At 35.4% G+C, this 24,487-nt stretch overlaps 1 protein-coding gene across 1 annotated transcript; it reads right to left on the reverse strand.

The window, feature by feature from the left end:
- Positions 1-6,547: 6,547 nt before the first annotated feature.
- On the reverse strand, positions 6,548-7,119 carry LOC306670332 (small ribosomal subunit protein eS17-like). Its single transcript, XM_079155050.1, has one exon. The coding sequence runs from the start codon at positions 6,944-6,946 to the stop codon at positions 6,623-6,625; it is 324 nt and encodes a 107-aa protein (XP_079011176.1). The 5' UTR covers positions 6,947-7,119; the 3' UTR covers positions 6,548-6,622.
- Positions 7,120-24,487: the final 17,368 nt, after the last annotated feature.

A 24,487-nucleotide genomic window follows, 5' to 3' on the forward strand; every position in this document is an offset into this window, starting at 1 on the left:
TACCTTTGCATGATCTTATATTTTAGTCATCCAAGTGAATGCTCTGCCACCATTCAGAATTCAAGAACAGACTTTGTCCCTTAATGAACAGGATAGAATTGGAACACATCTTTTCACAATCACTGACTGAGATTAATTTGACAAATACCCACTAGACCAGCCAACAGCTTGCTCGGTTACTCCTATTTGCTTTAATTTATTTAGCAAAAGACCCTGATCTATCAAGTTAAATGCCTTGATCATTCATCAGTTCACAGATAGTGAAGTGTCCCAGGCTATAGCCAGGTTATCAATCTGTGAAAGGTGAACATTCAGTTAACTCATTTAACTGAGCAAGGTCTAAAGCTTGTAATATTTTAAGTTATTGGAGGCCATGGCTAAGCTATAATCTTTCTCTTGTCAAATATTACAAACTTATAAGCAGACATTTGTTTCTATGAACTAACTGAGCTCTAAATAAATGTATTTTCCCCTGCAGTTCATTCCTGACTAGGTATTTATTCAAGAGATCTTCATTTTATTGTTATATTGGGTATGCTTTGGTTTGTGCACAGAAATTATATTGTTTTGACAGCTCTATTATTTTTACTGGTTGGCTTGCAGCAATTTATCTTATAGTGTATGAGGAATTTATTTTTTTAATTGGCTCTGCCTTTCTTTATGAATGTGTTTATGAGATTCTATGGCAGTTCAACATTTTAATGTTTCAATGTTTTCTACCAATTTGGTAATCTTGTAAACAGCAGTGTTTCTGAAGGGCCTCTAAGCAGTTTTGAAAACAGGATTAAAAAGAAAATGCTAGAGAATTTAGTTTCATCCTTAATACTTTCCAATGATAGTACCATTCTGGTATCAGCCCTGACTATATGTAAAAGAAGCAGTGATATTTGAGCTGAACTATAAAACTAAATATATCAAATTCTGATCAGAAGGCACTTGAAATTTATCTTTGTAAATTGCATTAGAAACTGACAAAAGAGTTAACATTAAAAAACAGCATATTAGTTTTCTATTGCTCATATTATCATTAGAACCAACTTGTACACCAGTACATCAAAAAACAAAGTTATAGTATCTAACTTGTTAACTTATCTCAGAGTACTCAACCAAGGAAATTGGAAATGAAATAGCTTTTGATCATTAAATAAAATTTTTTAAGTTAAATGATTTCATAGGTAGGACTAATTTTAGGTCCATTAGTTTTTATGGTCTTAAAGCAGATATAGCTTAGTCAGTAGAGCTTATTTTTTTTGTAATCTAAACCATATAATAAGAATTTCTGAAATTTATTGCAATTATAAAATAGGCAATTCAAACATGTATTGACTATAATTTTGTTTCACAATAGCTGAAAATAACCAAACAGCTACTCTGTCAGATCTTGAAGCTATTTAATAATACATAAAATTTCATTTAAAAAAAAAGCCAACTATTTGTAACACAGGCAAATGCAACTTATTAGACTCATGTATACATTTCTTCATTCAGCAAATATTTAATAAGCACTTTAAAGTGTAAAATATTATGCCAGGAGTTCTAGGAGATTCAAAGAGGAATACAGTGTCAATATAGATTTTCATTAAGTCTATTTATGTGTACATTAAATATATAATATGAAACAGAAAATTGCAAGCATGTGTCACTTTGAGATAGTGTCAATGATGCATTTTGCAAACCTGTGGAGATAGAGAATTTCCAGAAAGTAGGTATAGAGATCAAACGTGAGAAGCAACCCAGATGGAGGGACCACATGAATAAGTCCTAACTGATCTCTAAACCAATATAGATAAGGTTCTCAGGTAATATTTCCAACCATGGGGCCACAAAATATCAGGAGGAGAAAATGTAGCACTGCATTCCACAATGAGGTAGAAAGTATTGTTCTTCCTACCTATAGATTAATTAGCTCTACCTCTGACAGATTCAGTTGGCCTCCAGTGATACAATTTGACTTAGGCATCTTTTTAGCACTCCACTAGGTGATTCAAATATGCAGTCAATGCTGAGGTACACTGACTATATTCAGTTAGCAGAAAAACTAACCATTAAGTGAAATAACTGCAGGTCCAAATATTCTTGGGGTATTTTTCTCACTACAGGTTTTGTGACTGACGATAGTCATACTTCTCTTTGGAAAGTCACCTTATGCTGTTAAACCACCTCCTCTTCTCTCCTTCACTGCTGTTACACTGTATCATAGTACATTATATATGGTATTATTCTGTGTCTTACTGTATTTCCTCTTGATTCACTGAAGACTTTAGCACCAAAATAATTGCTTTCCTTTCCATTCTTGATCCTACCATAGTTTAAAGGAAAATAAGAAAAATAAAAAAACAGGATTTATTAGCTTCTAAGGATGATCTCCAGTCACCTCAGCTTCTTCATTTGATCTCACAGCTACCCTTGAACCTTACTATCATCACGAAACAAATTCAACAATGAGTTCAACCATCACAGCTTCTGGTGAAAACTTTCTGGTCTTCCTACACATTTCCTCAAAATTCACTGCAATAATTATTTAACTTCCTCGTTCCATAAAATTCAATAACCTTTCCATTTTCACCCAACCCATTATCTTATTTCTATTTATACTTCTCTTCATATCTAGTTATGATTCCAAAGCAAATCATTACAATAACTAACAAGAATCCATTCTCCACTTCCTCCACCCTCTTTGTCTAAAAAACATGAACGTCAATTGAACCAAATATCTGCCTTCTTTATGTTTTTACTGTAAAAGATACACATCACTGGAGAAGATTCACATAACCAACGATCCTGGAATTGTTATATTTCATGCTCTCTAACCTCAGACTTTCAGTGTTACCAAGTTTTTCACCCCATCTTTGTGGTAAAAAATTTTCTCACTCTCTCTGTAACATTCATTCAAAAAATCAACATTATTCTTAAATTTTAGGGTTCCCTGCCTCCCTGTCCATCTCACTGAATAATTTACCTCATATTTCAAAGTAACTTGTGCACTGGTTTCTACCCTTTCTCTCCACATCATCTCTTTTTCCTGTACTGGAATTTTCATTAGTATCAACATGATGAGTCCATTTCTTGCCTCCATTTAGCTTTCTTTTCAAAGTTAAACTCCTCAGACAATTGCCATCACTTTCTTTAGTCCCATTCTCTCTTGAGCCCAAGCAATTCAATTTTTCACTAATTATTTTCACTTTATTAATCCAAGGACCAGTTTTTAGATAGCATCTTACTTCACCTGTCAGCAACACTTGACCTGGTTAGTCTCAAATCTTCCTTCTTAAAACACCTTTTTATATGGTTTCAAGGACACTACACTAAGTAGATTTTCCTCCTTTTTTTTTTTTTTTGGAAATCACTGCTGCTTTTCAGTCACTTTTGTTGGTTGTTCATTTTCCTGACCTGGAAAACTTGAAGTGCCCTAGTTTCAGTCCTTGAACTTTTTTTTCTATCTACACTCATTTTCTCAGTAATCTCATCTAATCTCATAACTCTAAATGCCACCTACATGATACCTTATAAAATTTATATTTTTCATCCTGGAACTGTCTTCTAAACTTGGGACTAGCATATGAAGCTGGTCACTCCATATTTCTACCTAAACATTGAATAGAAATTTCATCTTTGACAAGTGACTACACAGGCTCACATTCTCTCTCTAGATGCACCCAGAAATCCTTCATCTCAACAAGCTCCATCTTTGTGTTCAGTCTGAGAATGTAAAAGTCATCCTTGGCTCTCATTCATTTAGTTCCTATAGTCTTTACCTTCAAAACAGGTGCAGAATCTCATTACATACAAACTAAACACCTATCCAGAATCATAGAATCATATTTTTCATTTAATTCACCCTGGATCATGTTTGAATTATTTTAATTCTTTAAATTCATTAGTACCTCTGAAAGAAAAGAAAACTCTCTCCAAGTGGTCTTAAAATTAAAATTTCATCTGACCCACTTCAATCTATTTTCAATATAGCCAGAGGGCTTCTGTTAAATATAATTAAAAACATGTTGTTCCTTGACTCAAATTTTCAATGCCTTCCTGCGTCAGTTGGAGTGAAAGCAACTGCCCATGCTGAAGTAGCAGAGGCCTTCTGTCTTAGTGGTGAACTCTCTAGGCACATTGGACATTAGTGACTTCACATCTCCTTTGGCCCATCTCCCAGATATCCACACCACTCTTTCCCTCCTTCAGAGTTCACATTCCCTGTGAGACCTCTTCTGCTCATTCTATTTAAAAGTGCTAGCTTTCCAGAATTCTCTACTCCCACTCCTGACTTTATTTCTCACAATAACTCTTATCATCTAAAACACTGCAGTTTTCATATTTATGTGGAGTGTTGTAGGTCTCCCCAACCTTAATGAAATATAAGGTCTATAACTGAATAGAATTTATCTGTTTTGTTATTTTTATACTATTATAGTCCCAGTATTTAACATGTTAACAGAATATATCAATAAAAGTGACCCATTATATAATTTTCCTGTCTTTGATCTAAGAAATGTGTTTTCATCTGGTCCTATTATTTTTTTTCTTCCCTGTTTGTACAAAGAGGAGCTACCCCAGGCCTCTTTTGTACCTTGGACTCATTCTACTGTCCTTCTGAGGGATGTGTTATTGTTATTGTTATTTTCATTTTGACTCTTTTGAAACTTCTTTTCAGGACAATAACACCCCCTATCTTATCTCATATTTTAGTAGCATTTTTTTTTTAAAGGAGAAAAAGTTTATTTGAGGGCTTAGAGGTCTTAGTCCACAGAACACTGGCTCCACTCCTTGGGGCTGGAGGTAAGGCAGAATATGATGGCAGAGGTGTGGCAAAGGGAAGCAGCTCACACCCTCAGGAAGCAGAGAGTCTCCACTCAATAGATACAAATATATATACCCAAAGTCACGCCCAAATTCCAATCTCCTCCAGCCACACCCTACCATTTCAATTAATCCCACCAGGGATTCATTCACTGATTAGGTTAAGACTCATTCGACCTAATCATTTCTGCCAGGAACCTTCCTGCATTGTCTCTCATGTGAGCTTTTGGGGCACACCTCACATCCAAACCATAACATTCTGCCCCTGTCTCCCAAAAGCTCACAAAACCATCTGACAATGCAAATACATTTAGTCCATGAATTCCCATAGTCTCAACAGTTCTGAGATTGCTCAAAGTTCAAGTCCAAAGTCTTTGAGGCTCAAGGCAGTCTCACATTGTGAGCTTCTACAAAATTAAAAGCAATTTACAAATATCCAACATATAAAGATACTGAGTAAACATTTCTATTTACAAAAATAGGGGCATAGAAAGAAGGGATGGGACCAAAGCAGCAAGACCGAAATCCAGCTGGGCAAACAAGACGTGTAGCTCCATGTCCCGTACCTGCAGCACATGGCATCTTGATTTTCTCTCTGAAGGGTTATGGAAAATAATGTTCTATAAGGCAGCTCCCCAAGAAAAGGGAGGGATGGTGAGGCTTGGAAGGAGAGAGGAGAAATTGGCCAAACTGCCAACCTCTCCCAGAGCATTCTTTCCTGATAACAATGGACCCTGGGGGAAGGGGCGACCGATTGCTGGGTCTTAAACCTTGACCTTCCCCCATGGTGAATTAGTCCTAAATGACAATGGGCAAGGTTTGAGTACTGATAATCCCTCAGGATCCAGACTCTTTATCTCCCCAGTGAGTTTTGGCCTTTTTATAATTACCATCCTAAATGAACCCTCCTAAAATTAAAATTTTAACCTGTACGACTAGCCCCTGACGGTCAAAACTGCAGGTACACAGCTTCCAACAATTATATCATTGTACCCTATAAAACCAAAAATACCCTCTGAGGGCTATTTTCCCATCTGGAAAATTGGCCCCAAAGGTGCCCGAGTTGGCGAAGGAAGAAAGGCTTCTCTGAATCCGTTGAGGTCTGCTTCCCGTCCTTTTGCGCTTACACTCTCCAAATGGCATGCGTAGCTCTACTCCTGTGGCCTTGTTCCTCGCAGCCCAAGTGGACTTTCTGTTGACTTGCCTCTGCTCCTTTCCTGTGGCTTTCCTAGGATGATGTTCCACGTTACTGGCATTTCTTAATTTGGGGGGTTTCCACGGCAGCTTCAACTTCCTCCTCACCTCTCCACACTTTGACATCTCAGGGGGTGCCCGCAGGGACCCCGACCCTGCTGCACTTTGCCTGGCCTCCCAGGCCTTCATTGGAAATCTTGGTGGAAACCTCCATGATCCCTTAACTCCAGCATCCTGCATTCCTGCAGAACCAGCCCCACGTGGTTCAAACCAAGGTCTGCCGCCATCTCGAATAGTAGCCAAGCCTCCAGGAACCCTTGCTGCTGCAGCCCGGGAGGGTCTGGGTGGCTGAGCACGTTGAAAAAACTTCCTAGGCCTCCTCGTGCCCCATTGGTCTCTTCTCAAGAGAATTTTCACCTTTCGTCCCTCGGGCTTGAGATGGATGTAGTCTTGCCAGCTCCTGAGATGCCCTCGAGCCATCTTTCTCAGTGTCTGGGCAAAGTCTTTAGCATTCCTCTAGTGGCTGTAATGTCTTTTGTTGTAGTAGTTGTTGTTGTTGTCCCAGGTTTATTGAAAATATTACAGCATAGCAGAAAGATTCAGACAGCTCCACGTGGCATTTTGAAATTCATCCCCACAGTAGGCTGAGTGACCTGCAAGTTGGAGAGACTGCGAAGTCCAAAAGCTTCAGCATTTCCTTAGCGTCAGGATCTACTTCAATGATCTCCTGATCCAAGGCGGAGACCTCAGGAACATAATTATCTCTCCTTTCTCTCTCCTCTTCCTGCAGCTTAATGGAGATGCCTCTCACAGGGCCTCTTTGAATCCCTTTCATCAGATGTGACATACCCATCTTGTTGCGGAGCTTCTTGCTGGGAATAATGGCGATCTCCTCACACACGCGCTTGTTGGTATGGAAGTCGTGGCCCAGGCGCGTGTAGTACTTCTCCATGATAACCTGGGCGGCCTTCTTCACAGTTTTGGTGCAAACGTGGCCCCTGTTGGCGGGTCGGTTTCAGAGATCTTAATCCACAGAAGGCTGGTTTCATTCCTTGGGGCTCGAGGTGAGGCAGAACATCATGGCAGAGGTGTGGCAGAGGGAAGCAGCTCACACCCTCAGGAAGCAGAAAGCTTTAGTAGCATTTTTATGAGTCCATATTGCTCTTCAGCTCCCTTCCTTGTTCTCCATGCTCCTTAACCAACATTGTGCTTTAAATAGCTGATTATGCAATCTTCAATTTTCTTATTCTCATGCACTTTTCAAGCATCTCCATCTTTAATCCTTCCTCCAGAATCCCTCTATGGCTGTCACAAAAGAGCCCCAAGTCCAATTTACAGTAATAGTATAGTGACTTCAATACATATTGAGGCCTTACTTTTACCCACTCTGTTCTATACATTAAGGTTATTTGGAATACAAAAATTAACAAAATATATTTCTTTTAGTTCTGCTAATGAATGATCCTCTGGGATGGGCATTATGGTTGTCACTATTCCTCAGTGGGAAACTATATTAAGTGTGGATCCACTAAGTGTGAAATTCAGAATTTGTATCTGAATAAGTCCAGAGCAATGTTCAAAACTATGTTCTAAATTTATTATCATTTTATTTGTCATGTCTCATTTCTTGGAGCTTCTCAGTACACCTCACTGCTTTTCCATCATTTTCTGACCTGCAAGTGTTGGATTTCCTAAAAAGTCAGTCTTGGACCTTCTTCTTTTCATCATCTTTATGCATCTCACAAGAGAAGCTTATCTCTGATGACTTGAGATGCCATCAATTTTCCAACTCCTCCAAGCAAATGTTTAGCCCAGACATCTTTTCTAAACGATCATGACAACTCATTTAACTCTCTCATGGAGATCTTAAATATATGTTCAAAATTTAAATCATGGCCCCTGTCCACTGTTCAAATTAGTTTTATCTGCAGTGTTCCCCAAATCAATCTCCTTCATCCATCCAAATTCTCCAAGTCAGAAAACTTAGTTACTTCTTTGACATCTACTCCCTTACTGCTCTCAATCTGTTACTTAGTTGTCTTAATTCTAATCCAAAACATATGAAGTCATTCCTTTCTCTCCATCTTCACTGCCATGAACAATTCTAGTCCCTCTCTTTCCAGTAAAATGCAATATTCTCTTACCTATCATTTATATTTACCATGTTACCTCCTTCCAATCTACTGTTTACACCAAAGGCTTTCTCTTAATTTTTTTATAGTTCTCCACATTCTTTAGCATGAGGATTTTTAAAACTGTTAGACTTAAAAGTGTTGCATGTCTGCTCCATTCTTCCCTTTCTAGATTCATCTAGTTTCATTCGCTTGTTCATTCACTGGATTGCAGGTACAATTGGTTTCTTTGCAGTTTAAAAAATATTCTAATGTTCTATTCCTACTGAAGCATTTCTCCTGGATAATCTGAGTAACTATCCTGTTCATAGAGCTTTCTTTAATCCCCAGGATCCTTCTTTGACAGAAAGGTTAGTCCTGAGTCACTGTGAAAAAAATTGAATATGTAATTTGATAGAGGCAAACAAGAAAAAGCCTCATCATTTTGCTTTATTAGGAAATAAAACTATTTTCCACCAGCATGCAACTACATAGTAATGTAGAATGTCCAAATGGTATAGAATAAATTCTGGTAAATGTAATTGAAGATTAGCTGTGATTTTATACATCTGTGAAGAAAATAATGACATTCTATAAATTCAATGTGTCAAATACAGTTTTTATTCTATACCTGTATGTCATTTAATTTAATTGCTTGCTAAAAATAAGAACAAAGTAACTTTTCTCAATACAAGTTCCTTTAATTGATAAATATTTACTTAACATGGTTATATAAGGGAAATGTAATTCAACGTTTCCATGATTTCTAAAATTAATTATATATAGGTGATATAATTGCATGTAGAATAATTTCTAATTTTGAAAGGTTATGAAGATTGTGGTTTTAAGGGATAATATAATATAATCCATTAACAGTCATATTCTTAACAAATGAGGTACAGCTATCAGACATGGAAGAGAACCAATACTGTAAAGTCATGAATTAAGCATAAGAATCTAATAAGTTTGTCCATTTTTCAAAAGTAATCATCAAATTTCTGTCGCAAATGTTTTTCTGGTACAATATACTATAAACTGTGAAGAATAAACACGCACTAAAAGGCAGGGTTATTGCCACAGGCCATTGTCTGCATGTTTCTGACCCCCCCCATCAAATTCCTGTGTTGAAGCATCATCACAGTGTGATGCTATTAGAGGGTGGGGCCTTAAGATCGTGACTCGAGTGGGTGTAGCTTCAGGAGCGGATTAGTGCCCTTAGAAAAATGTCTGAGAGAGCTGCACTGCCCCTTCTACCACAAGAGGACACAGTTAGACGATACAGTCTTCAGCACACACAGTAATATACACCAGGAATGAAACAAATCTCGTTCCTGGACCTTGGGTTTACAGGCTTCCAAGACTGTGAGGAATAGTTTCTATTAATTACTAGCTATTCAACCTATGGTATCATGCCATAGCACCCTAAGACAACATTATACAACGAGGTATAAGAAGATAAATTCTCTAAGAGATAATTTTTAATGTTTTTATGATAAAAATAACAGCTTGAGAAAATGTTTAAATCCTAACTTTTCGTTAATAAAAATGCAGTCTAAACAATAAGCGAATGTCACAAAGAGCATGCCCAAGGTTCAGGATGGAAACTAGTATATGTACGAAGTACGATAAATAAAAGAACTAGCAAATCGGTAATGCTTCCTGGCCCTTCCTTTCTCCACTCAGTACCCAGGATATAGAACTGACAGATCTGAAATGTACTTTTGAAGTAACAATTTATCAAACATCTATTTAAGATTACTGAATTTAAAATTTAAAATATATACTATTTCAACACTTTGAAATTGTCGAATAAATAATTTAATAAATCAAAATAATTTCTAACAATGAATTAAAGCTGGTATGAGATATATCATCAATAAAATAATCTTTCCAAAAGCATGTCTTAAAAACAAAAGCTGAGAAAAGAGGAAAAGGCCTCTGATACTTAGCTACAAAAGTTTGGAAAGATATAGCAAGAAATAGAATAAAATGAAAGAGGAATCCTTATTATTACTAAAAAGAATGGACCCCCTCCTGAAAATAAAATCAATAACAACACTATTAATAATAAATGATACAAAGATGCTTCTGCTTTAGAAGAGAAAGATGAAGGGAGTTTCATAAAGATTGAGGCATGTTTCAGGTTATGAAGCATTTGTTTCTAACAATAGGTCGTATATTCATTGATTTCTTCTCTCATTTCTTCATTCAATATACATTTATTGAATACTACCCAGTGCCAGATATTGCTCAGAGATAAGGTCACAGAAGGGGAAAATAAAATACGTACCTTCAAGGACTCATACTCTAGAATATAGTAGAGTCCCAACAGGGAAACACATAATTTCTTAAAAATTGCAGTAGGTATTTAAAATATTAGAGTCACTCTAGTATTAACAGAGAAAATGACTGGGGATTCAGAAGTTTGGTAACTGTTATTAAAGCTAACTGAAAGAGACCTCTTAATGCCAAGATAAATAGTAGATATTAAAAGGTATGGAATCATAATTATTGATAATTTTCCTACTGACCTTAAATAGAAAGTAAGGATTAGAGTCAGTAGGGCATTTCATTAATTACCAATGCTATGTAATAAATTACTAAAACTTTAGCAGTTTTAAACAGTAAACCATAACCATCTCACAATTCTCAGAGTCAAGAATGTTGAAAAAGTCTCATTCCTTTGCAAATTCATCTCAAAATCCAAAATGCCATTATCTACATTAAGTTTGATAATAAATGTGTCTTCTTAGATAAAATTTCATAATTACAGCACTTTTCAAGGAGTTTCTTTTGACTTGTACCATTCCAAAATAAAGATGCAAGCTAGTTGATTCTAAACACCCAATATACAGAGGTGGAGTTGGCATAGATAACTATTATAGACATTATGTAAGGGTCACACACAAAAAAATCACAGGTTCATGCAATTTTTAAATTTAATCACATAAATGTTGGAAGTTTCCTGATCAGATCTCAAGTCTATGAAATAGTTCTCTATGACTTTCAATTTCTCTCTCTTGTTTTCACTCTAAATAAACCTTCCTTTTTCAGGTAAGGTAATACAGGTTTACAAATCAGTAGGTGTCTCAGTCTGTGTCCTGCCAATAGAAGTTTGAGATTCGACCTGCCTTCCTTCTTTCTATACTGCCTGTCCCCTTAACCCAAGCTAGCTAGCTTCTAACATAATTTTCTAAAATGCTTTATGGGCTTCCTATGAATATCAGTAAAGCCCATTACACAAAAGTCATACCCACAAATCTCTTCACGATAAGCCTTTAATTTCTTATAATCCATATCGTTTTGGCCAGACTGTGAGTCAGGGACTGGATGGAACTTTCCAGAAGTACTCGGGATTTCAATTTTTCTAAGAGAACATTTTAAACATTTTAGTATCTTTGCCATCTAGGAAATTTGGGAATTTTCAAAACTATAAAGTCTCATCTTCATTCCAGCAGTGCTTTCTCAATTTCTTTCTCTCCTCTTGCATTTTATAAACAGCAAGGGAATAAAAGGTTTCACCATCAACACTTTGTTTATAAATATCCTAAATTAGGTCAACAAATTAATTGGTTACATTTTCTTGTGTCCATATTACTGTAGACAACCATGGTGCTGACCTTTCTGCGCTGCAGAAAAAGGATCCTCTTTTCTCCAGATTCTAGTAACATGTTCCTCACTTTCCTTTGCATCCTCACTAGCAACATTCTCAAAGTCTATATTTCTATAAATGGTCTGTGCAATTCATATTAGGGCTTATCTGATATGCTTTTCAAAATCCTTAAAGTGTTCACTCATTGCTCAGATCCAAAGGCATATTTATATTTTTCAGTATTTGTGAAGGCAGCTTCCTACTTTTGAATACAAAAATCTGCATGATTTACCTATTACTATGTAAGAATTATTCCAAACCTTAGTGTCTCAAAATGACAGACTTTTTTTTTTTTTTTTTAATCTCACAGAGTAAGAAATCCTGTTGTGACCTAGTTGAGAGCATCTTTCATGAAACTGAAACAAAGTCTCACAAAAATGCAATCAGGGTATCTGTCAAAACTACAGTCATCTCAAATCCCAATCAGGAAAGGTTCGACTTCCAGACTCACTCATGTAACTGTTGCTAGGCTTCTGGTGTTTGTGACCTTTGACCAAAGACATTACTTTTTTGCCACATGGGCATCTTCCTAGGACAGCTGACAACATGACTGCTAGATGACCTCAAATAAGGGAGGAAGAAAGTAGCAGCTCAGGAGAGAGCACCCAGGATCAAAACCACAGTCTTTATATGATGTAATCCCGGAAGTGACATCTCATCATATCTGCCATGTTTTTTGTCAGAAGTGATTCAGTAACTTCAGCTCATATTCCACGGGATGGTTGCATGGGGTCTGGATAACTAGATGTGAAGATCTTTGGAAGCCATTATAGAGACAGGGTACCATGGAAGGAAACAAAGAGTTGTTTGAATTCTGTTTTCTAGAAAATAATAGAATCCAGACGAACAAGTAAACATCCAGTACACTTATACAGTATGAACTATAATAATTTCTCAATGATGTCCATATCCTAATCTGTAGAGCCTGAAATTATGTTGTATCATATGGCAAAGGGGAATTATGACTGCAGATGGAATTAGGTTCATTTATCTACTGACTTAAAACAGGGAAATTATTCGGGGTGATCCAGGTGGGTCCAAAGTAATCATGAGGGTTCTTTAAGAGGGAACTGGAGAGTCAGAGAAAGGGATGTGACGATGTAATCCAGGCTAGAGAGATGCCATGTTGCTGGCTTTGAGGACCAGAAATGTAAAATGGCCTCTGTAAAACTGGAAAAGGCAATGAAGTGGATTCTCCTTAGAATCTCCAGAGGGGCATACAACCCTGAAAAATTGTGATTTTCACATACTGAAGATCATGTTGAACTTTTAACCTTCAAGAGTATCAATTACTAATTTTGTTATTTAAAGACACTAAATTCGTGGTAATTTTTTAATCATAGCCAAGGGAAACTAATACATCCTATATAGAGAAATGTACTTAATTTGGAGGAAAATATTCAAAAATCAGTAGACTTCAAATTGGCTTGTGCATTTAGAAGATGAATAATAAAATGATGGTGATTAATAATGAAACTGAAAACATTAAGAGACCAGAGAATTATTTTTAATACTTTCACAAAGACTATGGGACAGATGCATATATATACATATACAATGCATAAATATTATATATACATATATAATTTATAAATATATATATGACCCTACTATGTTTCTGTGTAGTATGTACACATATTTATATAATATGCAAAATACATATGTATGAATTAACTGGCTTTTGTTGAAAAACAGGCTTGTATTTAGGAGTGAATACCTATTGTTGACAAAACAGAAATGTTTGTACAGGCTACATCAACACTGTTTAGTGTCAGAATTAGATCAAAGACATTTTCAAAGGATTTTCAAGTTTTTTTCAATATTTTCTGTAATTGATAGTCTCTGCCTAATATTGTTTTCTGGGCAGTTTACAGAGCAGCTATAATCTTTCAAAATAATCGCTACTCTCTCTCCTTTCCAAAATTGCTTCTTCCTACCCAGTTTCCTATTTCAGATTATGGTGAGTCTATCCACCCATGCATGTAAGCTTGAAAACAGGCTTCTAAGCTCTTCCCTCTTCCTATATTTCATATCTAATTTATCACTAGACATTGTTTATTTTCTAAGAACAGAAACCATTGTTTTATACTCAAATTTACATTTTTCTCTCCTCCCTTATTCCTGTTATAATTCTAATCCATACCACCACTTTCCTGAACTATAGTTATAAACTCCTAACTCATTTACTGGTCCATATTTCTCCCCAGTGCTTCTTTTGCCTCCTCCTATCCATTATCCGTACCGCAAATTTATCTCTGTAAAAGACATATCTGATCAAATGTTGGTACTTTTTAAATTTTCCACTTTTTTTTAATCACCTGAAGCAATTTGGGGATCTTGTGAACCAAATTAAAATTAATTTTACATGTAAACACATGTATTAACTAAGGGAAAATATGGTAGAATTAACACATTATTTTTCCACATAAAGTGCAAAGATTTCCATTCACTATGAGCATCATTTTTTTAAAAATATTTTTTTAGTTGTATATGGGCACAATGCCTTTATTTTTATGTGGTGCTGAAGATCAAACTCAGTGCCCCACACATGCTAGGCAAGAGCTCTACCACTGAGCTACAACTTCAGCCCATGAGCATCATTTTTAAAGAAAGTAATTGCAAAATTGAAATGTAGTAAGAAAAAATGTAAGAATATAGAACACTGTCCATGAAAAAGCAAGATTACTTTGACAGCTGTTTTTTAAAAAATTTTTAATTCATTCTAACTTGTTGTACATGACATAATGCATGTATACATTTGGATAAATCATACATAAATGGAGTATAATTTCTCATTTTTCTGTACATATTGCAGGATCACATTGGTCATGCAGTCATGCATGTACATGAGGTAAGATTGTCTGTTTTACTCTACTATTTTTCTTTCCCCCATACCCCTTCCACTCCCTTCACTCCCCTATGTCTAATCTAAAGTAATTCTATTCTTCCTAGCACCCCTCCCTTATTGTGAATTAGCATCCTCGTATCAGAGAAAATATTCCTCTTTGGTGTTTTGGGATTGTCTTACTTAGCTTAGTATGATATTCTCCAACTCCATCCATTTACCAGCAAATGCCATAATTTCATTCTTCTTTAAAGCTAAGTAATATTCCACTGTGTGTGTATGTGCGTGTGTGTGTGTGTGTGATATATATATATATATATATGTATCACATTTTCTTTATCCATTCATCTGTTGAAGGACACTTAGGTTGGTTCCATAGTTCAGCTATTGAGAGTTCAGTTGCTATAAACATTGATGCAACTGCATCACTGAAGTATTTATGCTGATTTTAACTCCTTTCAGTATAAACTGGGGAGTGGGGTAGTTGGATCTAATGGTGGTTCCATTCCAAGTTTTCTGAGGAATCTCCATACTGCTTTTCATAATGGTTACTCCAATTTGCATTCCCACCAGCAATGTATGACTGTATCTTTTTCCCCACAACCTCCCCAACATTTATTGTTGCTTGTATTCTTAATAATTGCCATTCTGATTGGCATGAGATGAAATCTTAGAGTAGTTCTGATTTGCATTTCTCTAATTGCTAGAGATTTTGAACATAATTTCATATATTTGTTGAACGATTGTATTTCTTCTTTGGCGAAGTGTCTGTTCAGTTCCTTAGCCCATGTATTGATTGGGTTATTTGGTTTTCTGGTGTTCTTTGAGTTGTTTGTATATCCTAGGGATTAATGCTTTTTCTGAGGTGTATGTGGCAAAGATATTCTCCCAATCTTTCTGTCTTCACATTGTTGTTTCTGTGCACAGCTATGTTTGAAGATGGACAAAAATGGGGAAAAAGAGAGACAGAAAGAAGAAAGGAAAGAAGGAAGGGGTAAAAAAGAACAAATTTTAAATGTTTGCAAGTTGAAAAAGACATATTTGACTCAAAAATTTCCAAAAAACAGTATAGATATATATTGAAACCTCTTATGGAAGTGATGTGTTTGTGTGATTGGGAAATGCTGTGTTTATGCTTGAGAGGGATTGGCATAGAAATACAGTGTAAGAAAATGTCTCAAAACTTTTTCCTATAGTTATAGATCTCACTATCAACAGTCTCTATGGGTCTTTTATTGTCTTTCTTTTACTTTACTCTAAATGAAACTGTTTTAGGATTATCCAATAATTTGGCCATGTAAATTTGAATTTTTATTTTTCTACTCTCACCTACTTTCTGATCAATAAATTTAAAAAGTGAATTTTGGGATAATCCACACTCGTTGAAGTTTGCAGAGAAGTAAGGGATGGTGAGAGACCCGTATGGACAAATATGACAGTGTTCCTCATTTACAACTTGTTTTATTGGCAAAATTTGTTCATTTTAGAAATAATATTCAGAAACTCTGATGGAACATGAATGTCTGATGTACCCTGTTGGCTGTTTCTGACAGTGACAGAAATCTCAGGCTATAATATTATCTGGAGCTGGTGCTGGGGTCTGGGTCATTCATGTGAAGCTATGTGGAATTTACATGAAAGTGATCAGAACCAAGAGTTTTGATCAGCAGCAAGGGGCTCTCTACCATTTCTTTCTTTCTTTCTTTTTTTTTTGTGCGTCACTGGGGGATCGAACTCAGGGCCTTGTGCTTGCGAGGCAAGCACTCCACCAGCTGAACTGTCTCCCCAGTCCTTACCATTTCTTTCTGATTGGAAAGAGAGTGAGAGTGCACCCATGGTACATCTTTGAGGCTAGATTTGCACTTTAACCTCCATTTTATCATCACTTATGCTTATTTAAGGATCAAAAGCCTTGGCACGGTCCTGTGCTGAATTTGTTATCTGAGAGAAAATGTGCTATGAGAACTACAAATCTTGGGAAGAGGAGTCGCAATCATTTGTAGAGAATTCAGAGTCTTTTCTAGTTCTAGTACCTCTCCTTCTTCAACCATCTCCACTCAATTCACAGTATTTCACATACAGTCTTTAGCACACTATGCTCTTTATGGCTGCTTGACTTTTGTATTGTGTTTCCTTTACTCGAAAAACCCTTGATGCTCATCCACACTGTACAATTACCTTAAATATAGAACTGTCCACACTGTAATTTAGTTACATAAAACTATTTATAGTTCGATTTCTCAGTGCAATGTGAGTTCATTTTCTGTTATGCATCCCTAGACAAATGCTCCAAAATTCTAATATAAATTCTCACTGTAGAGTATCTCAAAATGTCTTTTGCCTACATCTTTATTTGAAGACGTAGTAGATTTAGTGTGGTAGCCACTTATAAAAGGGTGCTGCAAACCCTGGGTCTAAAACTGCTGGTGGCAATGTTAACGATTCCTGGCCAGTTCTTCACCTAGGAAACTGTAATAAATAAAAGTGAGTCAAGAGCCTATTTCTCAGTAAATTCATTGGCATACATGTATTTCATTATTATTTCCAATCACCCAATTAATTAAATAGCAAAGACATAAACTTTTACTTCTACTGAATTCTATAAAACGTATATCTCAAGATTGATTTTCTTCTGTTGCTTAAAACAAGCATTGACTTATTCCATCTCAGAATCAACATAAACTATTTGGGTTTTATCACTGTGGTTGTCAGAAAAAAAAAAAAAAAAATTCTCCCAAAACATGGCCGCATCACATCCTAGAATCTATGAAGTTTGCCTTATTTGGAAAGGAATTTTTTTTTTTTTTTTTTTACAGATGTGATTGTCACGAGGTAAGATAATCCTCAATTATTCAGGTAGACCCCAAATCCAATGATAAGTGTCCTTATAAGAGAAAGTCCAAGGTAGATTTAAGCAAAAAAGAGGCCCTGCAGAAGACAAGGAAATGTGAAATCAGACAAGACATGATTGATGCAGAGAGAAGAACACCCAGAGCCACATAAGCCCAGAAAGGTAAGGAATAGACCTTCCCTAGGGCCTATAAAGGCAGTATACTCTTAACCTTTTGATTTTGAACTTCTCTAGAACTGTGAAGGAATACATTTATGTTGTTTTAAGATGCTAAGTCTGTGGTTATGTGTCACAGCAGCTGAAAAAAATTAATATGTCATGAAAGTTTCAACTTTCTCTATTTATATACATGCATTTCCAGTGCCCCATCCTTTTTGTGCTTCTCATAGAATTATTCAGATTCTAAATGATATTTATTTGACTTGTTCATCCTTTTCTATTTTGCAATGGAATGTCATGAACTCAGTGAGCATTTTCAGTAGAGAAATTATTTAGACAAGTAACAGTAAAGCCAAACGTACCAAAAGACATATTAACCTTCCTGAACAATAAAAAGAAAGGGTAATTATTATATTTGGTTTGCTCAGATGTAAAAGCAAAACACTGAATTTTTATTACTAGCACCTAATTTCACCAAAATTCCATTTTTAAAATATTATGGCTAAGGTTAGTAAAGAAAAAATTTATGAAATAAAAGGTAGGTTATTCATTCATCAGGAAAATAGTTACGTGGGAGAGAAGGATCTAAATGTGGTTCTTAGAATCTACAAGAGATTCAACTTTTTATTGTCAAATTTGATGTTTCAGGTAATGGAAAGGAACATAAACTTGATGACTCCAACCAAAAATGACCCAGATAGCCTCCTCTAAGTGAGACTAGAAAGCACAAAACACATCAGGCACTCTATTATACACTGATAAGAGCAGCATAGGTTGGCAGGGATTTTTTGACTGATCATAGAAATATGTTCTATTTCTGTAAGTCATCCAATTAAATAAAATGAAATATTTGTGCCATGAAATAAAGACATTCAGAAGAATATTTGCAATACTGAATATTTATTCACCTGTACGAAAACCCTTGTGCATTTTGTGAAACCCGTTTATGCTCATTGATGGAGATATTATAAAACATATTCCTATTTAACCAGAAAAATTTTGTTTGGCAATGGATAAAAAGGAGAGCTTACAATATAGTAACAGTGGACATATATACTGGAGAATAATAGAAATAATCACAAATAACAATGTGCTCTTTTAAATAAAGTATAACTGGTCATTTCAATTAATCTTCCTGCAGCACACACACACACACCACACACACGATGCACCTAAAGTTTAAAAAAAATCTCAAAACAGTATAGTGTGAAGTTATTCTGTATGGAAGAAAAATAGTTTAATATTGACTTTAGATGATAAATTATAAAATATCATGACCAACCTGCAGCATAAAAACAATGAAAAATAATTTGATACAAGTCTTTCTCCAAAGATAAGAGAGTAAATGTATCTATTTACTTCATCCATTAACTCTAGAAACTTTTGAAATTGCATTTAGGTAGGAGTGTGAGGGGTGTGTGTGTGTGTGTGTGTTTGCACAGTGCACACATATACACATACAAATCAAACACACACATGCAAACACACACAAATACCTTTCCAATCCTCTAGAAAATACTAAGATCATTTGAATTTTTTAATACAGTTTTACTGTTAGGTTTTAAATCTAGGAAAGATGAATATAAAATAATGTAATATTGTTCACTATTTTTGAAGAACAGTAAGTGCAAATGAAATAGTTGGTAAACTTCAAATTAGCATGTTAAGCTCAACTTAATTTTTACTTTTTATTAGTAAAGAAATGAAGTTTATATTTCAAACCATTGGCCTATATTTTATACTTTCTAATTAAAACTAATACATTGATAAAACATTTACTTTTACAAGAGTAGTGTTACAGATTGTACAATTTCAGATACTTGATTTCATGAATATGTATGACTTATCAAAACTTTAAAATGTGCATTTTTAGGTGTTTACCTGAATCTCTACAAGAACTGGTAATAAAAGAATATGTAATAATACTGATTTTTTAAAAAGACATTTTAACTACAATATCATGGAAACATTCCTGTGAATAAAATCATGTAGATGTTCTAAATAACAAAATAACCCAACACTAGTAATTGGGTAGTTGCATCAAAGCTTCATTAACGTAATAGGCTTTGTTTAGTTAGCTGTGATTAAACACGAAAATGCAATATTGTTTTACTTTCTGACATCTAGTCCTTAGCCCTTGTTAATGGTCTAAGAAGTCTTGAGTGTAATTATACAACACAAATACCTTCAGCTGGGCTTCTCTTCTAGGTTTCAAATGTATATAACTACCATGTATTTCAACTTATATACTCATTGTGTTTCAAAGTCAATATAAATTGTAACCCAAATATCACCTACAGTGTTTCACTCAGAGTTCTTCATCAATAAATATTCCTGGATCACATAGTATATGCTAGTTATTGTTCTAGTACTGGTGATTACATCAGTGAACATAACAGGTAAAAATCCCTGCTTCCAAAGAACTTCCTCTCTAGGTATCTATCCAGTGCCCCAAACATCTGAATATCAACCTTGACTCCACTTTCCTCTCACTATGACATAAGTTTTTCATGCTACTCTAACATAGTACCTTAGACCAGGAGATTTGAAAACAGCATAAATGAATTGCTCACAGTTCTGAAGTCTAGAAAGTACAAGATTAAGGTACCAGCAGATTCAATGTCTGTTGTATTTTCACTCTCTGCTTCAAAGATTGCACCTTCTACAGGTGTCCCCACATGATGACAGGGTAAATATGTTTCTCAGACCTCTAAGGGCATTCATTATTCCCATCCCTAAGGGCAGAAAAGTCATCATCTAATCACCCATCATGCTCACCACTTCTTAATACCATCACTGTGGAGGCCAGGATTCAATATATAAATTTGAATACAGATCACAGCACATCCTAAAACCTAACCTATAACCAAATGTTTTCTATGCCTCCAATTAAAGAATTCTCTCAAATTCATTCAATATTCTGCATTTCCATAGCTATTACCAAAGCCTAAACTATAATAGTTTCTCTCCTCACTTATCACCATATCTCTTCACTTTTCATTCTGTCAGCTGTCTTTCTTTTAATTCATCCTGTGCATATCAGTAGTGAATTTTATAAGCCTAAGCATGTTGCTCACTTGCATAAAATTCTTCAGTATAATGAGAATTCCATTTTTATCTGAAGAAGGAAGAATTAGTTCTTTGATCCTATGGAAGCAAGAAGAAAAAAGTTAATGGATTAATAATTCATAGTTCAATGCAGGCTATCAAAGAGTGGTAAATGCAAGGAAACATTGAATAACTTAAGGCAGACAGGAATGTCTTTCATTAATGAGCTAATTACAGTAGTTTTCATACCAAAGATAAGCATATGATCTTGTTGCCAAGGTGGACTAAGAAAACCAGCTGAGTTTTATCAATAGTGTTGGTAGGAAGGTAGATTGAAAAATGGAAAACCTCAATTGCAAAAAAAAAAAAAAAAAAAAATCATGAAAGTCAATGCTCCTTCCACTCCCAGAAACTCAGAGATGTGTTGAGAAAAAGCCACTGGAGAAGAGAATGGAAAGTTGAAAAATATGTATAATCCCAAGCATAATGTGGTGGTTGGATAACAGGGAACTGCTTAAGTTAAAGGTACTGACAAACCAGTACTACCTAAAAATAAGACCCAAATATTCTCACATCCAAATACTGACATCAAAATAGCACTACAGCAGTGACAACAAAAAGATTGGGTACATGGTATTGAGGCATAAACTCCATCTAATTAATGTGTACTAATGTCAGATGAAATCAATTCTTTAAAGAGTCTGAAAAATCATTCCTTCATTCAAAATGGCACAAAGAAGAAAGAACTTCCATTTTGTCATATAGGGTTGGGGGTAATATATTTCGACATTCAGAATAAAAATTTCTAAAAACAAGATGTGAAGTATAAAAAGAAAAAGAAAATTGTACTCAGATTACAAAATTCTAATAGAAATTATTTTGTAAGAGAGCAATTTATTGGTGACAGCAAAAACCATCATCATACGTATGTGTAAGAAAGTATATGATTGGGGAGGTGGTATGCAAGATGACAGAATAGAGGAGGTTACTTTCCAAGCTGCTTCATGGCTTGAGACTCAGGAAAGTAAAAAACAACTTCTCTTTGAGGTAAGTGAAAAGAAAAGCCTTACTGAGATTTAATAGCAGACTCTCAGAACAGCCTAGGGACTCATAAGGTTGGATAGAATAAAATTTAAAAATTTAAAAAAAAAAAAAAGAAAGAAAGAAAAAACCCACTGCCAGCCACAGCAACCAATGCAGATCAAATCAGAAGGGAGGACTACACACTTAAAGTGGCACTGTGGCATGGCTTGAAATGAAGAAATCAGTAATCAAGGACATTGTCAAACTAATCCAGTGGATGAGTTATAGTAAATTTGCATGTAGGAAAACTGCTGCATATCTTTCAGTAGCCTTCAGAGAACTAAGACAGTTACCATTATGTCCTGCTGCTTTACAGTGGCCAGCAGGTGTAGTTCCAAACCCAGGTACCCAGACCTGTCTAATTCCACTGGGTTGGAAAACTGACCTGACAGAGACCTGCCATGCAACCTAGAGTGTGACCAGAAAGCCAGGTTAAATTCAGGCATGGAGAGTGTTATACCTAGGGGAATTTGAGACAATCAGACCCATGAGATTCCATGTGCCTCTCACCCTTTGAGTCTCACCATTCACAGGACCACCTGGGTAGAAATAGGAACTTGATAGGCAGTGGGAAGTGACCATCTGCTTTGGTACTGAGACCAGGAGGTTAAGATACAGGAGCTACATGTGGCTGAGAAGGTGAAGAACCAGCTCCTCTGCCTCTAGTGTGGAATTCAGGAGACACCAAGGGGGTATAGACTCCCAGAACAGATTGGAAGCAGTCAGGTTCCAGAGGTGTGCTGATTTAAATGTTTTAGACAAAACCTTATTCAACAAAGTACTGGGGGTCTAGCTAGACCCAAACCCTGCCTCTAGGCGCTCCAACTCTTAGAACTCCTCTCACAGAACTCTGCAGTGACTCCTTGCTGTGAGTGGAACAGAAAACACCCTTGAATCCACCCCACCTCATACTACCAATAAGAGAATCTGAGAACAGGCAACTTGAGTACCCCTACAAAAAGAAGAGTGAGGGCAGTCTCCAACTCTACTGTTGTGCACAATACATACCTCAAAAAATAATAATAATAATAAAAAAGAAATACAATTGGAAACAAACAACCAATGTGTAATATTATTGACAAATCTTTGACCACCACAACAGAAACAATTCCTTGATCTTCCATCAAGAAGCTTTCTCTTCTTTTTTTAAGTTTTGTGTGCTGAAAGGTTCATGGACATTGTACATATACATATTTGTCTCACTCTTCTCATTTTTAGCATTTCTTGAAGGTATATTCTTGGCTGTCTTTTGAGCAATAGGGCTTTTTATTATTATGCTTTTGTCTTTTTTGTCTGTTTGTTTTGTTTTATATTATTTTTCTCCTATTTCTTGAGTCTCTTACTCTCTTTTCACTAACAGCTAAATTCAATTGTTCCCTCATTTACTCTTCCTTTAAATCTTTCCTACTACTCTTACTCCTGCCTCAATTATTACACCCTACATCTCCTCTACTTTCTCCCTCTTCACCTTTTTGAATAGTAAATGCTTTGCAAACATACTATTTCTTCTGTTGGCAATTGCTTACCATACCATTTGTTTATAGTGCCAATAAACATTATAGATGTCGAAATAGGAACTAAGAGTTTACTTTCACACTGTATATTATTTACATTGCTTGTCATTATAATTTCTCTCCCCCTAAACCATGAGGTACTAGAAACATTCAGGGACACTGTAAATCCATAGGGTAGAGCTCTACCACCTGAAACTTTTAAAAGACCAAATTTAAGAGTTATCAGAACAGATGGAGGTTTGGAAATACAAACCAAAGGAATACACAATATTTTTAATGTAATAATGTCAGAAAATTTCCAGAATCATAAGAATGAAATGGAAAATTAACTTACAGAAGGCTTACAGGAGTCTAAAGATATAAAACTGTAAAAGACCTACAACAAGGCACATTATTATGAAAATGTCCAATATACAGAAAGGAACAAATTTGTAAAGATTATTAGAGAAAAATGACTGGTCAAACTTAGAGACAAACCTATCTGGATCTCACCTGATGTCTCAACTCAGACCCTAAAAGCTAGGAGATCTTGGAATAAGATATACCAAGTTCTGAAAGAAAATGGATACCAACCAAGAATACTATACCCAACAAAATTAAGCTTCGGGTTTGATGATAAACAAAAGTTAAAAGAATTCACAACTAGAAAGACTGCACTAAAAACATACTCAATAAAATATCTCATGAAGAAGAAATGAAAAACAAAATTAAAAAACAGCAAAGAGAAAAAATACACTAGAAGAATAGTAAATCAAAGGAGAAACAAATTTAAATTAAAAAAAAAAAAACAGAAATAAGTCAAAGTGACTGGGAATTCAATAAGAACATTGAATGTAATTGACCTAAACTCATCAATTAAAAGACATAGACTGGCAGATTGGATTAAAAACAAGAACCAGCAATGTTCTATTTCCTAGAGTCTCACCTCATAGACAAATACATCCACAGACTAATAGGAAAAGTATGGGAAAAAACATTATTCATGTGGATTTTGTAAATAAGCAGGAGTTTCTATCCTCATATCAGATAAAGTGGACTTCAAGACAAAGTTAACCAAAAGGGATAATGAAGATCATTTCATTTTCCTTAAAGCAACAAGAAACAATGATCAAAAATATTTGTGCCCCTACCAATGGAACATCTATGTACATCAAACAAACCCTTCTCAAACTCAAGAATCAAATAGACCACAAGACAATAATACTGGTGACTTTAAAATGTCTCTCTCAT

Source organism: Sciurus vulgaris, assembly GCF_902686455.1.
Source record: "Sciurus vulgaris genome assembly, chromosome: 10".
Classification (NCBI taxonomy): Eukaryota; Metazoa; Chordata; class Mammalia; order Rodentia; family Sciuridae; genus Sciurus; species Sciurus vulgaris.